Source organism: Morone saxatilis, unplaced genomic scaffold, assembly GCF_004916995.1.
Source record: "Morone saxatilis isolate NCDOM2014 unplaced genomic scaffold, NCSU_SB_2.0 Contig21, whole genome shotgun sequence".
NCBI lineage: Eukaryota > Metazoa > Chordata > Actinopteri > Moronidae > Morone > Morone saxatilis.
In genome coordinates this window covers 18,714,768-18,728,619 of record NW_023339774.1, presented here as the reverse complement: position 1 = coordinate 18,728,619, position 13,852 = coordinate 18,714,768, and the positions used below count along the sequence as shown (strand labels likewise).

The 13,852-nt window shown below is 41.5% G+C and overlaps 1 protein-coding gene across 3 annotated transcripts in view; it reads right to left on the bottom strand.

The window, feature by feature from the left end:
- LOC118332627 (electrogenic sodium bicarbonate cotransporter 1-like) overlaps positions 1 to 13,224 on the bottom strand; it is a 29,089-nt gene extending 15,865 nt beyond the window's left edge. For all 3 annotated transcript variants that reach the window (XM_035668015.1, XM_035668013.1, XM_035668014.1), the window contains exons 1-6: positions 12,903 to 13,224; positions 8,340 to 8,413; positions 7,234 to 7,410; positions 2,167 to 2,299; positions 272 to 432; positions 1 to 175 (exon numbers count right to left, since the gene is read on the bottom strand). In XM_035668015.1, coding sequence (XP_035523908.1) covers positions 1 to 175; positions 272 to 432; positions 2,167 to 2,299; positions 7,234 to 7,410; positions 8,340 to 8,413; positions 12,903 to 12,919 — 737 coding nt within the window. In that variant the 5' untranslated portion in view covers positions 12,920 to 13,224. The remainder of the gene's footprint in view (positions 176 to 271; positions 433 to 2,166; positions 2,300 to 7,233; positions 7,411 to 8,339; positions 8,414 to 12,902) is intronic.
- Between the last annotated feature and the right edge of the window lie 628 nt (positions 13,225 to 13,852).

The following is a 13,852-nucleotide window of genomic DNA, read 5'->3' as shown; positions in this document are numbered from 1 at the left end:
TCCTGGTTGGAAAACAGCCTACTTGCACTGGAAACACTCTTGCCAATGTCGGCTAGGGAGCGCAAGTTGGACTTCTTGGTCTGGTGCCGATGCTTCCGTAGCAGCGTGTACATGACCTTCTCCTTCAGGTCTGCCTTCAGCTGACCGGTCTCAATCTGGCTGTCGGTGATCAGCTCTGTCAGAGGGAGAGATTGAAGATCAAGATTTGAGTCACCCATGGGTTATTCGAAAGCATCGGGAGTGTGCCGGCATTCCGGTCTATCACACTTACCGACAACCTGTGGCAGTGTGGAGGCCTCCAGGTCCAGCATGATGGTGCCCTTCTCGATGCACGTTTTGAGTTCCATCAAGCTGTGCAAGGACAGCGTGGCCACATGAGGCTTACTCCAGCGCTCGCCACCCTTCTCCACCTTCTCCTCAAACTTGATCCACCTGGACAGGGACAAAAGTAGGGAAAGTGTTGAGATTCTTTCTTTCCTCAAACAGGTTCCTGAAAGTAAAGGTCACTGCAAAATATAAATAAAAGTAGATTACAGTGGCTTTATACATTTATGAACAAATATGGGCTACAAACAAAAAGGAGACAAGATGGGTTCTCTTTTCTTTACAAAACAACCCCACTATGTTTTGAATTGGCCACAGTTCACAAGGTTAAAATAGGGGACGCAGGACAGCGTAGAAATGAAAAATAAATAACCAGACGTGAGAATATACACAGCATGCTGGAATGGCGACAGCCTATTGTAACTTTTACAACACACATGACTAAACATGAGAAACGTGACTGACATTACTACCATGGATGAACTTAGCCTTAAAGGTAAGACTCAAGACAAGGATTCTTTTTAATAATAATGCCTCACATGTCACCACCACAAAGAGCCATTCTCCTAAAGCCTGAGGATGGGGTTTCCTCTGGGGATAGAGTATCCCTCTGGCTGTGGTCCAGACGCCTGTGACCAGCCGTCTTACTGGGAGAGGAGCCTGACCATGGAGACACTGCCGAACTCAAGGAGTTAATTTATCTTTCCTTTAATATACCCCCCCCTTTTCCCTTCCTAAACAGGACAAAGATATAAAAAAAAAAAAAAAAAGTAAAAGTATTGGTGGTATTCCTTAGGGACACCAACTCAAGCACTGACAGTTCAGTCGGAGACTCAGGTGTGTTATGCTAGTAGTAGTTAATGTAGCCTCGGCCTGTGGTCTCAAACAGAGATGAGGAGCGGGCTACGGAGCTCTGGTAAAAAGTTAATACTCCCAAATAATTTGAGTTTAAAAGATGTAGCCTTTAGCCCGAACCAATGCTGACTCAGGTGACTTCACTTGAGGAAGTTTATCAGACTTATGCATATACTTGTATGCATTAGGACACCCCAAGACCTGCAAACAGACTTTGATGTGTAAAAATCAGTGGCGATCCCCTTTAACAGAATATCAACTTTACTGTTCCCCTGTAGGGAAATATAAAATAAAAAAAATCATGACACATCAATGAGTTTATCTATTAGAGAATACAAACTAATGTGAAAGTTGTAATGTGATGTTAAAAAGGTTACAATGTCCTTGCCAAAATATTGCATGACTGTGCCTGTGCCCTACTTGCTAACCTATCTGTGGCATAGCTGTGTATCCCTCAGACCCAGATGAGCCTTTCACCCACAGAACATTTGACTTTGTAATACTGAAACTATGTCTTAATCTTTCTTATCCAATCAAACTGACAAACATGTCACATGTTGACATTACAGAACGATTTAAAAGCCATTCTGGACATTAACATAGGCAATTATTAAAGAATGATATCCACATTTTGATAGACCAAACTTCATGTGCTCCAGAGCCAACTGTAACGTTAAGTCTTGTTCTGACCATGTGGGAGTTTCTGCCTTTTCCTGGTCCCACAGAGCAGGTACTACAGATCTCGATCAGATAAGAGTAGACTGGGAGTTCACTGGAGTACAGCCTATTTCCCTACACATACAAAACACTCTTATTCATAAGGGATTGTTTTCCGCTGACTGCACCGGGATTGTAAAGCAGGAAATTTTTGACTACACTGCCCATGGCCCTTAATGTAAAAAAAGAAAGAAAAAAAAAAAAAAGGGGGGGGGGGGTTGTTGACAGATCTCATGCTTGGCTTAAAGGACATTCAGCTCAGCGGCTCACCTGGCTGTCTCCTTCCACTCCATCTCCTGCCCGTCCACAGCCAGCAGCTCGTCCAGCTCGGTGAAGAGCTGAGGTGGTGGGGGACCATCGTCCTCCTCTCCCAGGATAAACCTGATCCTCTCAGCTGGAGAAACTGCAGGAAGAAATTGCAAGTTAGGGACCAACAATAAATTCTGCTTGATGTTTTTTTTTTTGATGCCCCAGAAACTGTCAAAGATTCCATCCAGTGGAATTTAATACTGAAGCTCAAGTCTAGTTTAGCATGATTAAAAATGATGGTGTTACTGATATTATAAGTATATGTGACTGCTATGCAGCCTTCTGGTTGGCTGTGAATTGACCTACTTAAGTAATAGGCCAGCTGCAGATACTAACATATTGTTTAAATAGTTACAAATAGTACATGAAGTTACATCATCATGTAAAACACTCTCTGATTCCCCAATAGCTCTGACACAAGGTGTTTTTCACAGACTTAAAGCTAGCTTTATGCTGCTATTTTGTCATACATGTTTAGTTGATGAGTAGTGTTTTATACAATATCTTAACATGTTTGTTTCTGGTCATATTTATATGCAGGGAATGTAAAAACAGCCTCTCCATGCATGACAAACATCTCTTGACCAGAGCTTGAACACATGAAAAAGATCTGGTATTTAAGCAATAAGGAAAAACTGACAACACACCCTCATGAGGAAGAACATTTCCTTGATGTATAACTTTGACTTCCTTCTGAGAAAGGTGTGACAAGATCAAGGTCACCAAACTGACCTGTGAATATTTGTCATTTAAAGTAAATGCGGCCTCCTCTAGAAGAAGTTGTAGACATAAGTAGCTATGACCTCGGGATTCTCCATGTTTGGCAAGAACCCTGTTCCCACTTATACAGTAAAAAGATAATCCCAATATTTTATATCCTGCATATGAATGGGTTATGCAGCAGAAATACTTATTCTTGTTAACACTTCTAGGAATGTTGTGCAACTGTGAAGCCATGAGACAAATTGAAGGTTAAGTGGTAAGTCAGAATAGGCTATTTATGTACCCTTCTACTGATACAATGTACCAGCCAGTCAGGATTCCACGAGGATACCTAGACAACCTAACAGTGCCTGTAACCTTTTAATCCTGACACAGTGCAGCCAAGCTTAATTTAGGTTGATTGGTTTTAAAATAGTACTCTTCTACTGTAGGGAGAAAATCTAATGTTAAGCTAGACAAAGGTCAAGATCAATGTCTTGGAAACGGCTTTAGGATACGGAACACTTTTTGTGTTTCCCCATCTCGTACAGCAGCATTATTGTGCAGTGCACACACACACACACACCGTCATCGTCAAACAGCCCAAAACAAACACACACGATCTTTCAGTCTTCCTCATGAACACGGGGGCCTTTCTGTTGTCCATTTGCTGGCTGGCTGACTAACTAACAGAATCTGACTTTTACCGCGACACTTCTTGACGCCACATGGTGTACACAACACCGCTCACCTCTTAAGTCTCACAACTGGTGTTATCAATGAAAACCAGGCCTTTGTTGTGGTTACACACAACTTTTAAGTGGACAGCTCCACAGGGTTTGCCAGAATCAACAGGATTATGGGGATTTAGATGGAGGGCAAAACAGCGGAAAATCCAACAAGTGGAGGGCTTCATATGCACTGTCTAGCAGTGTGTGTTTTGAACAGCGGCTTTGTCGTCTGGCACACGTCAGCCTGAACGCTACCCACACATCTCTGACCATTATCTCGCATGCATGTTTATGTGCCGCTATAGCGCACACACACACACACACACACACACACACATTACCCACTACCTCGACAGTTTCATGCATTTAGGGAACATAATTTGAAAAGTAAGGACGCATATATGCCTTTGCAAGTATCATAATGCACTTCAAATTCATTTCTAGTGAGCTAGAGGTGGAAGCAGAAGGACAGTAAGAGGGTAAAGGCAAGTTAGCAAAAGGCAACATGCTCTCACTAAATAAAGGAGAAAAATCTAATATGAAAATCTTTGCAGGGAGTCACTGAAGTGGTTTACTGCTCAACAGGAGAAAAATGTTTATCCCAACAGTGGCTCTAGCCTCATCATACAGTTGGTCCTGCCCTCTCATTCAACCATACAAGACTGTTTAGAGTCCAGATCTTCTACAGAGATATGGAAGGATGAGGAAGACGTAGGAGTGTGAGTGTGAGTGTGAGTGTGTGTGTGAGTGTGTGCGAGTTAGAGGGGTCAGGTTAAAAACCTGCTTCTGTGTTTACTTTGGTTCCACATCTGTCCCCTCCCGCCTACTGATTTACAGTCTGATTCTATGGATGAACAACCAGCAACACTGTTTGCATTTACACGAATGTTGCCGTGTTTAAACCATACACACCTAAATGCAACAGGGTAAATTAAGGGCATTCATTTAAGATGACAGATTTGGAAAGGTCTTTAAAGGAACAGGCTGTATCTGTAATGTTGACCGCTACTGACATTCAGGTCACAATTTATGATAAAATACACAATTTCCACCGCTACCGTTCTGAGTTTTACGACACTGATAATGCTTAATTGAGCAGGGATTAGTTGTAAAGCCATTATCAACAAATACTTTATCTAATTGCCTTTTATAGGTATATTGGTCTATCTGTTGCTCCAGTACCTTATGTAAGAAATGTCTAACTATTGGAAGAGGCTACAATTGTTTAAAAAAAAAAGATCCATTACAATGCTGTTAACCTTTTACACATACTTTACCTTCAACCAAACTTTGACTCAGAGTAATCAGATACGGCCTACAACATCTACACAGAGATTAACGTGAGCATAACTCTTATCATATCATGGCACCTTCAGATGACTAAGCACACAGACTGGTTTACACCTGAGTATGAGGTGTAACAAAAGGAGGATTACAGCGTCAGAAGAGCTAGCAGTGTGAGAGGATTAGTACTTGTCTGCTGCATGTAGTCTGTGAACCAACAGCTTGATGTGATGCTGGCATGATCGAGGACGGTGTGATAGTAGATGGGTAAACAAAACCAAGATGAGGAGGAAATTTCCCCTCCCCTGATTTCCCATGCTAGACATTACAGATCTATCACCCCACTTAATACTAAACTGACATTCTCATCGCTACTGATCTGGATCAACTTGTGAATCCAGTTCAAATCCAGATTCAACTATAAAAACAGCCAGGCACTGAATAAATGAACAATCGCATGTTACAACACAAGGCTGTAACAGCTGCTGCATATATAAAAAAAAGATTGTCAGATTATGAAACAGATGCAAATTCCTCATGACCCTCTTGATGCCTGATACTGCAGGCCTACAATGATCTGTACCTCATAGTATCAGTCCTCCTGTGTCTAATAGCGGAGAGTAAAATTCCTAAAATCCCAGGGTATTTGGAAACATCCAGTTTGTCCCTACATTACATTTTTATTTTCAATTTTCCCACTCAATTGCTTCAGCCAATCAATTACACATTTAGTTATGAAGCAAAAGTGTATGAACCTACTGTCTGGTTCTGGCTAATTTTATTCTGAAACTCTGTTTGAGCAAAAGTTTTTCAAACTAAAAGCTTCTTTCTCTGTGGCTCCTCGTCTGCTCCGTCGTCCCTGCTTTGGCTTCAAAACACATTTGGCTTGCCTCACAGTTTCCTGATGTATCGACTACTCTACCAGTTTACCTTATCTAAGGGTATTGCTCGAAACTAGGCTCCCACTTCAATCACTTTAGGATATCTGTATGACCACAGAAAGAGCCTACTTCATGCTTCATGCATGCATGTCTGCAAACGCTGCTAGTAACTGCATACCTCTTGTTTACCCTTTTTTTTTTTTAAAACATGATTGCACATCGCACTGTAATTACCAGTTCAGCAAAATATCTTATAATTTTTGTTTGCATTTGTTTACCTTCAGGTATGTAGTGATGCTGCTGTCATTGTCCACACATGCCCGGATAAGTTGGAAGGCAAATCCCTGCCTTTTCCCCATCCCCATCCCATTCTGAGACCTTAATGGTTACCTCCAGTGATAGTAAAGCAGAGTGTAAACACTCTCCCATTATGCCAGTTTCCAGGCCTTTTTAAGGTGAATTCCAGTATTGTGATAATTGTATGTCTTGCAAATAGCTTTTAACCAGATTGAAATGTTTGGTGCTTTTAAAACAAAACTAGCCACCCAAGACGTTTGTGTGGTGATACAGAGCCTTCATCTAGGCTTAGATGTACAACATGGGGATCCCCATACAATTATATGGCTCATTGACTGTACACTAATGCTAAATCATGATGTAACTCTAAAGACTAATGATTTGAATTGAAAAAAAAATAAAAAATCTATCTTCTCCTTGAAACTCTCCGTGTTCATTCAAGAGAGACACATGGGTTAAAGCTGGCCTACATCTAAATACTCAGAAATTATTATTCCTCCTGTTCTAGAAAACAATCTTGGGATTAATGGTTCTACCATGCTACTTTCCTAAGCTTCTATATAAGAACAGACATCTGGTGTGCTTCCCTACAGCAGGAAGAAGACGCCTGCGACTGACAACAATCTTAAATGTGCATTTTGCATCTTTTCCCGCTTTGTTAACCAACATTCCTTTTGTTCATTGCTCTTCTCAGTACTGAGGTTGTATCAGCCCCACTTCCAACCATCTGTCTGGTTTTTAGCTTCTGAGAACTCTCTCCCCCCCAAATCCCACAAAGCACTCTGTTAATCATTAAGGTGACAGATAATACTCCTCTTGTATTTACTTTACACACTTTAAGCCAATCCAGTGTCATTTTCAGATTAGTATTTAACGTGTTCCCATCCCCATTACTTCTGTTGAGTGTAGGTTTCTGCATTGTGAATTTTTGCTTTCTTGGCTGCAACCCCACCCAGCGACTACAGAAGCACTGATATCCTGTAGGCTGTGATTTGCAGAGTGCTGCTGGACTTCATCCAGCTGACTTACCCAACATCTCAAGAGTGATATACCCATTACTAATGTGACTCCTGAAAATGATATTTTCTACTCTGGATGCTTTCACCGACTTTCACCAGTTTATCACAACTCACTGAGAGGTTTGAGGACGTTTGCGGTGGATTCATCTACATTCTCCACATCCGACTTGGATCCTTCCGTACTCTGTTCGGGTCGTTCCCGCTTCTCCTTGTGGCTAGACTTGCGTCTGTGGCGTCTCCTCCGGTGGTAACTCTTGGGAACATGCACACCGATGTATACAGTGTGGTGACCTGCCACAACACAACACAATAGAGGGAACACGGATCAGATTACACTCACAAAAGGAAATCACATTAATCCTGAAAGCTAGTAATCTGTTATCACTGCTGGAAGAACAAAAACAATGCAGAATGGTTGATCTGGTGTTATGTGGTAGGAAATGTTTGCTTATGACAAGGCTGCTTTGACACATTTTTTTTGGCTTTTGGTGAGACGGTTGGTGGGAAACTATGTGTTGCTCATTTCCCAATCAGGAAGAGATACAGCCTCTTGTCAATCAGTCACATTGCAAAATTAAATAAATGCCAACTACTTCCGACACAGCAGCTCATACAGGAAATGATGACTTTATGTCTCTAGGAAGTAATTAGAGAGACAAAGAAGGAGAAAGAAAGCCTTACAAATAGAGGGCTTAACTGCCCAAGTTGAAGCAACCATGTATTTTTCCATTGAACCATTCATTCTAAACATGTCTTGTGGGTTTTAATGAGATCTTTCACACTGCACAGCGGTCAGTCATGCATCCATGTAGAAGTAAAAAAAAACACCTGAGGTGCACACTAAACAAAGCGCTTCCACCACATACCCATGAAGGGAATATGCACAAACAGCTCGACAAAATGCCAAAATCTCTGACAGGCTTCTCTTTGTGTGCAACCTTAAAATGTTGGTTTGTGAAACATGTGAATGTCTCAGCAAATGCATGAGGGCGTCTCCAGATAAATTCTTTTGTGGCTTTAGCCAAGAGCCTGCATTGGACAGGATTAGGACACTTGAAGAAACATCTTCCTGTACAGCTTAAGTGGAAATGAATTCATTCAGTGCTGTGCTGACACTAGAGGGGAAACAACGGTTTTCATCGGGGTAGATGAATGGATAAGTTAAAGCTCATCATCACGTGTCAGTCAGCTAGATAATGTGCTGGTAGACGTGGTTTTACCTTCTACTTCCTCTTCATCGCAGACATGCTTGAGGAAGGATGCTCCTCTGTCCAAGACTGCTTCATCCTCCACTCTACAAGAAAAAAAGAGCAAAAACTGATTAAATATTGATCACGACAACATGAAATATTCTTGCAACTATAGGTCTAAGAAAACATTTTGCCCCAATTTCTTCCAGTTTATCACCATCATTCCCACCAACATAAGCCAGTTTGTAAAAACACATGAAACATAAATATATTAAAAAATATATACTTAAATGATGAACAAATGACAATTCTTAAAATGAATTCAAATAAAAAAAAACTGTTTAACCAGTGTCAGTTGCAACCCTCAGGCCAATAACAATCAGGTCACAGTAAAACACTATCCTGGTAATGGATTCCAATTCAGCAACTTCTTATTCAGCTTACTAATGCTGCTGAATATGAGCTCAACTGTCGACCTCCAACTGTGGCACAACAACCAAAAAATGACTACATGTTACAATTAGATCAATATCAAGACATGTTAATTCTGGACTTCCATCACCCCAATCACTGTCGTTTTTCCTCATCTGAATGAATGCGATGAATGTACAAAAGCATTATGATTTTAAAAGATGAATAACTGCATTACAAGGCTTTGAAAGTAGCTGGCAAGCTTTAAAGTGCATTAGTGTTCCTGGCACTATGGCAATTACACCCACATATGACCAAAATGTCACCGTCCCATCCACCTACGATGCTGCACACAACATGAATAATATATTTTTTTAAACCGCTTCTTTTCCACAGTGATTGTATGTATAAACTACAAAGCATTTGTATCACAGTGAGATGGACCTGCGCCATCTGTCATTTTTGACTGACAATCATTCTGGACTTTCTAGTGCACAAAGAAGGCTTTATGTTTACTTCCTGTTCCCAACAACGTCAGAGACATCTTCACCAAGCCCCAACCTTCCTGCAAGGTTGAAAGGAATGTGGCTCCTCCAGTGCAGCAAAGTGTGGACTAATGGAGGCCATGAAAGGTGGTTTAGGCCGCAACATATTGCACACCCCAGTCTCAGAATATACTTTTGCCAAAACAGCAACAAATGGAAAAAATTACAATGGCTTCTAAATGTAAACAGTAAATAAAAACCGTAGCATTTCATGACACTGGGAATACATTTCTACTGAGGCCTCATCTAGCCTGTGCCTCATGGTCAGTTCACTCTGTCCAACTGTTTCGAGACTACATAAGCGTGTCAGTATCAAATTAAGAATTCATCTGCCGTGGCTGAAATGACCAACCGCTTTAGGAGAATAGTTTTGTTAAACAACAAAAAGTAAATATTTGATTTGGGATGCGTATCAAGAATGTCAATAAACACATCAACAGTTTCCATTTGCCACTGAACAATCCCCAACTGAGGATGACACGATTCGAAAAATGAGGGGATGGGAGCAGTACACAAACCGCTAAATAAACACAGTCAGGAAGGATACAACTTGTTCCTCCGATTGCACAGCGAGCTCATCTGAAATCCCCCCGGTGGATATGGTATCTGGCCTCGAGAGAGAGATAGAGGTACAACTCTGATAAGCAGACGTAAATGTTGAGCCACCAGCTCCGAGATGAAACAAGTGATGGGGGAGTGGCCCGGCTTGGTGCCAGGTTTACAAGCAATGCTAATACACCGATTAGCCTCTGTACCCTCCTTTTGTTGCTTACAAAAAAGAGAGGTCAAGTTCCCACACAGGGTCGGACGCTATCATTTAGCTCCAGATTTCTTTGTGTGTTCTGTTCTGCTTGTACTCCTCCAGAACAGTGTACAAAAAAATAGCAGCAGCTTCAGGGAGTTACTTTTGTGAAGAACTTGAACTCAACCAGTAATCGTAATACAGAATAAAGTGTTCCTGAGAATGCACATTCAAAATGCAAAAACTATACAAACAAATGGGCGTTGCTATTTTAATGCATTATTGAGCAAATATTGACCATATGGGGAAAACGGGCTTCAGGATACTTCTGGGAACTCAGTCTTGTAGCCTTACTTCTGCAACAGGTACCGAACTGTTGGTGATGCTTTGTGTGTGTGTGCGCGCACATGGAGGCAGGGTCATGTAACACAGCGAGAGGGCCTTCAGAAAACCGTTGGCCACACAGGAGAGCAAAAGAAAGCTCATGTTGCATGGTTTACTGCTGGCTATAGCTGGTCAATGGAGCCAAGTTAATCACTGAGGCCTCAGACAGGGAGACCCTCATGGTGAGAAACATACCACAGGTGGTACACAGACATGTAGGATGCAGTGGAAGAGTTCTGCATTCCTGTTTTGAATGGAGTGCTAAGTCGAAAACAATTAGACCGGTATGTAAAGTGGAGTGAAATGACAAAGAAAGAGGTGATGTGAAGAGAGGATAAGAAATCTACTCTTCAGCATTAGTCAGCAAAGTCTAAATGACTTCAGGTAGCAGAAAGCAAAAGGGAGACTAAATACATATCTTGTGTATAAAAACATAAAAGGCAGATAAGATCCAGCGTCTTCTCATTACGTCATTGTAAATGCAGGAAATCTTCTTGATCTTCTTTTTCATTTCCTGCTACGACTTCCTCTGTCTGCTTAATTTAAAATAAAAATAAAAATTAAAAAAAATAGCTGGGTGTGGGTCAGAGCAACCAGCTGCATCCACCTCGCGCTGGCGAACATCTCACTTTGCTTCTGTTCTCGTTGATGACCTCATGAGGCTGGATAAACCTGTCGCTGCGTGAGGAGCCAGGATCAGCTGCTCGGGATCAGGGATCATCCCCATCTCTTTACAGAGTGACGCACCCAATCCCACCAGCCAGGTTCACAATGAGGGTGGGTGCCCCCAGGACAGGCAGTGTGACAAGCAATAAGGAGATGATTTTGGAGCCTTGGTACTGATACTCTAACCAAACGTGATGTTTTGACTGTCAAACACTCAAAACCAGACGGCTCGAGAAAGTGGCTGTGAAAAGTCAGCTCACCTCCAACAGAAAGAAGATGAATTCAGCCACCTAAAAATGAACTTTGATGTCGAAAAGTTAAAGCATTAAAAAGTTCATAGAAAGTACCTTGCACAGTAATCAACCTTGTAGGAAATGAAACTTTTTATAGCCACCTTTCAAGTCTACGGGAGGTGATTTGTACTGAAAGGAAAGTACACTTAGTTATTTTAGGGCTGCAATTAACAATTTTCATTATCATGTCTATAAAAAAAATAATGTTAAAGTGAAAAATGTCTATTCCAGCTCCTTAAAGTCAGCTTCAGATGTCTTGTTTTGTCCAACCAACAATCCAAAACCAAAATATGTTTAATTTACAATAATTTAAAGAAAAAAGAAAGAGCTGGGATGAGAGTGTTTGAAGTTTTGGGTTTTAAATATAGAAGGTTGTGGCAGTAGTTTATAGTTTTATAATTGAAGTGTGGAGAAAAAAAAAATCTTAAAAAAAAGAAAACATTCAAAGTCATTATGCACGTCTTATGTAATAACTGAATTGTAATTCTAACTCCCTGCTTCTCAGGTCCGCCTTGCCTTTTGGAATTTCCTCTTGAATGGATGAGGAAATGGATGGATATCTATTTGCACAGAACATCACTCAGCAGTGCACAAAAGAGCATTCACGATTCCAGTCAGCACCATGAGGAAGAGTCACACCAGTGGACTGACAACACCAAGTAAAGCGAATAACATTTCCCCATTGCAACCCGTTTCATAATCTCTACAAAAGACAGAAGAATGAGGAATCTGTTTTAGTTATTATGGTTTCTCCTGTCATTGTTAAGGAGTGCACCCACTCGTGTTAAGTCACCATAGGTCACTGTACACTTTGAGGAACGGTGTGCAACCTTGTAAATATCAGTGAGTACCTCACACTGGCTGCAGGTCATGATTATGAAACAGCTGCTGAATTCCAGCTGCATGTCAGGAAAGTACGCACAGACCCACAAGTGTTTTTCCGTGTTTGACAGTACTCTGGCAACCGCGTCATTGCGCAACGTAAACGCACGCTGGCCCGAGGCTGAATGTGGATTTTTGGGGTGTCAGCTCATAACTCCACATGGTCTGTGAGGAGTACACACCGCTTTGCTCATAAAGTTGCACCGGAGACACTGCTCCACCACTTGGCCTGCGCTCCCTGCGATCTCCCTTAATTGATTTTGACAGGTTCTTGGAAAAAGGATTACCGGCCGTTCATAGCCAGAGCGATGCGGCAACAGTGGTTTATCCAGCCAAGAGTGCAACTCCAATGAATGAAAACATTTATTAACTTCACTAGAAGCCTAATCAATACTCCACTGAAGTTTCACCAAAAAGGCATGGTAACCAGTGGTGAACTAAACCCAGATTTACGCACAGAAAACCCTCAAATCCCACGGGATAACACACCGAACGCGTTTCAGTTTCATATCAGTAGGTGGATGATATTCACCTGATGCGTAATATGCACCTTTCCACCTGGCCAGGAAATGCCCTTAAGGTATGGGCGGCAAGCTATAAGGTAAAAGTTCCCGAACGGCCACACATCTTTAAGCAGTTTAACAGAAAATAGCAGAGATGATAAACTTACTTCTTTTCGGAAGTCATGACGAACTTCGCCTTCTTCAAGTTGTAGACGGGGTTTGAAAATCTTCACCTACTCTTAGCTGTCGCGCTTTTTTCTCTCTCTCCCCAAAGTGGATAAACGTGACAAAGAAGTCGAGCAGCTGGAGCTCTTTCGCTGGAATGATTTCTCCGACTCTACAAATCTACTTTAACGACGTAACCCACGATCCTCATATCGTGCTGGACTTCTTCAGGTCGTGCCACGGTGACATCGTGAAAAATAGAAGCTGGTTTGGTGTCTTGCTGGAAGCGTGTGGAGAGACTCTGTGAGCGCAGCGTGTCTTTTTCCATATTTAAAGTGCCATCCCTCCTCCTGTGTGACGCCACCGTGGGGTGGAGGTCAGAAAGTTACTGCTGGGTGGCGCACCAAAGCCTCTAACTTGACGAATGGTTTCTCTATTGTTCACTTTGTACGTTAATAATTACCTTATAATTTCACGGAAATTATAATTCTCAGATAATATGAAAGCACTAAGACTGGAGCACTTTCTCTGCGTTTGGACACGAAACCCAAAAGTTTGGACCAGTTTATGGCTTTTATAATTTTTTTTTACAAATACTTTAAACTTTTATTATTAATAATGGCAGAACATATGTCATTATTTTATACTTTTGTCAAATACCTGGACTCAACTAGTCAGTGCTGATTTATTTACTCATTTTTTCACTTTTCCCATCCGTGCCTCATTAAAGTTTCTTCACCTTGCTGATCATTCTGATCTCTTTAATTATAAGCAAATTAAAAAAAGTGAAAATTACGGCACCTATTTCAGGTAGCTTTAATCAATCCTATTGCAGCTACCAGTTAAAGGCGAGCTCAGCAGTCAGAAATAGCTGCTGTTATGGAGACTGGCGACATCTTCTGGAAGAGTTGTGAGACTGAGACAGGGGCCAGAGGTGATTTTGTGGAAATCA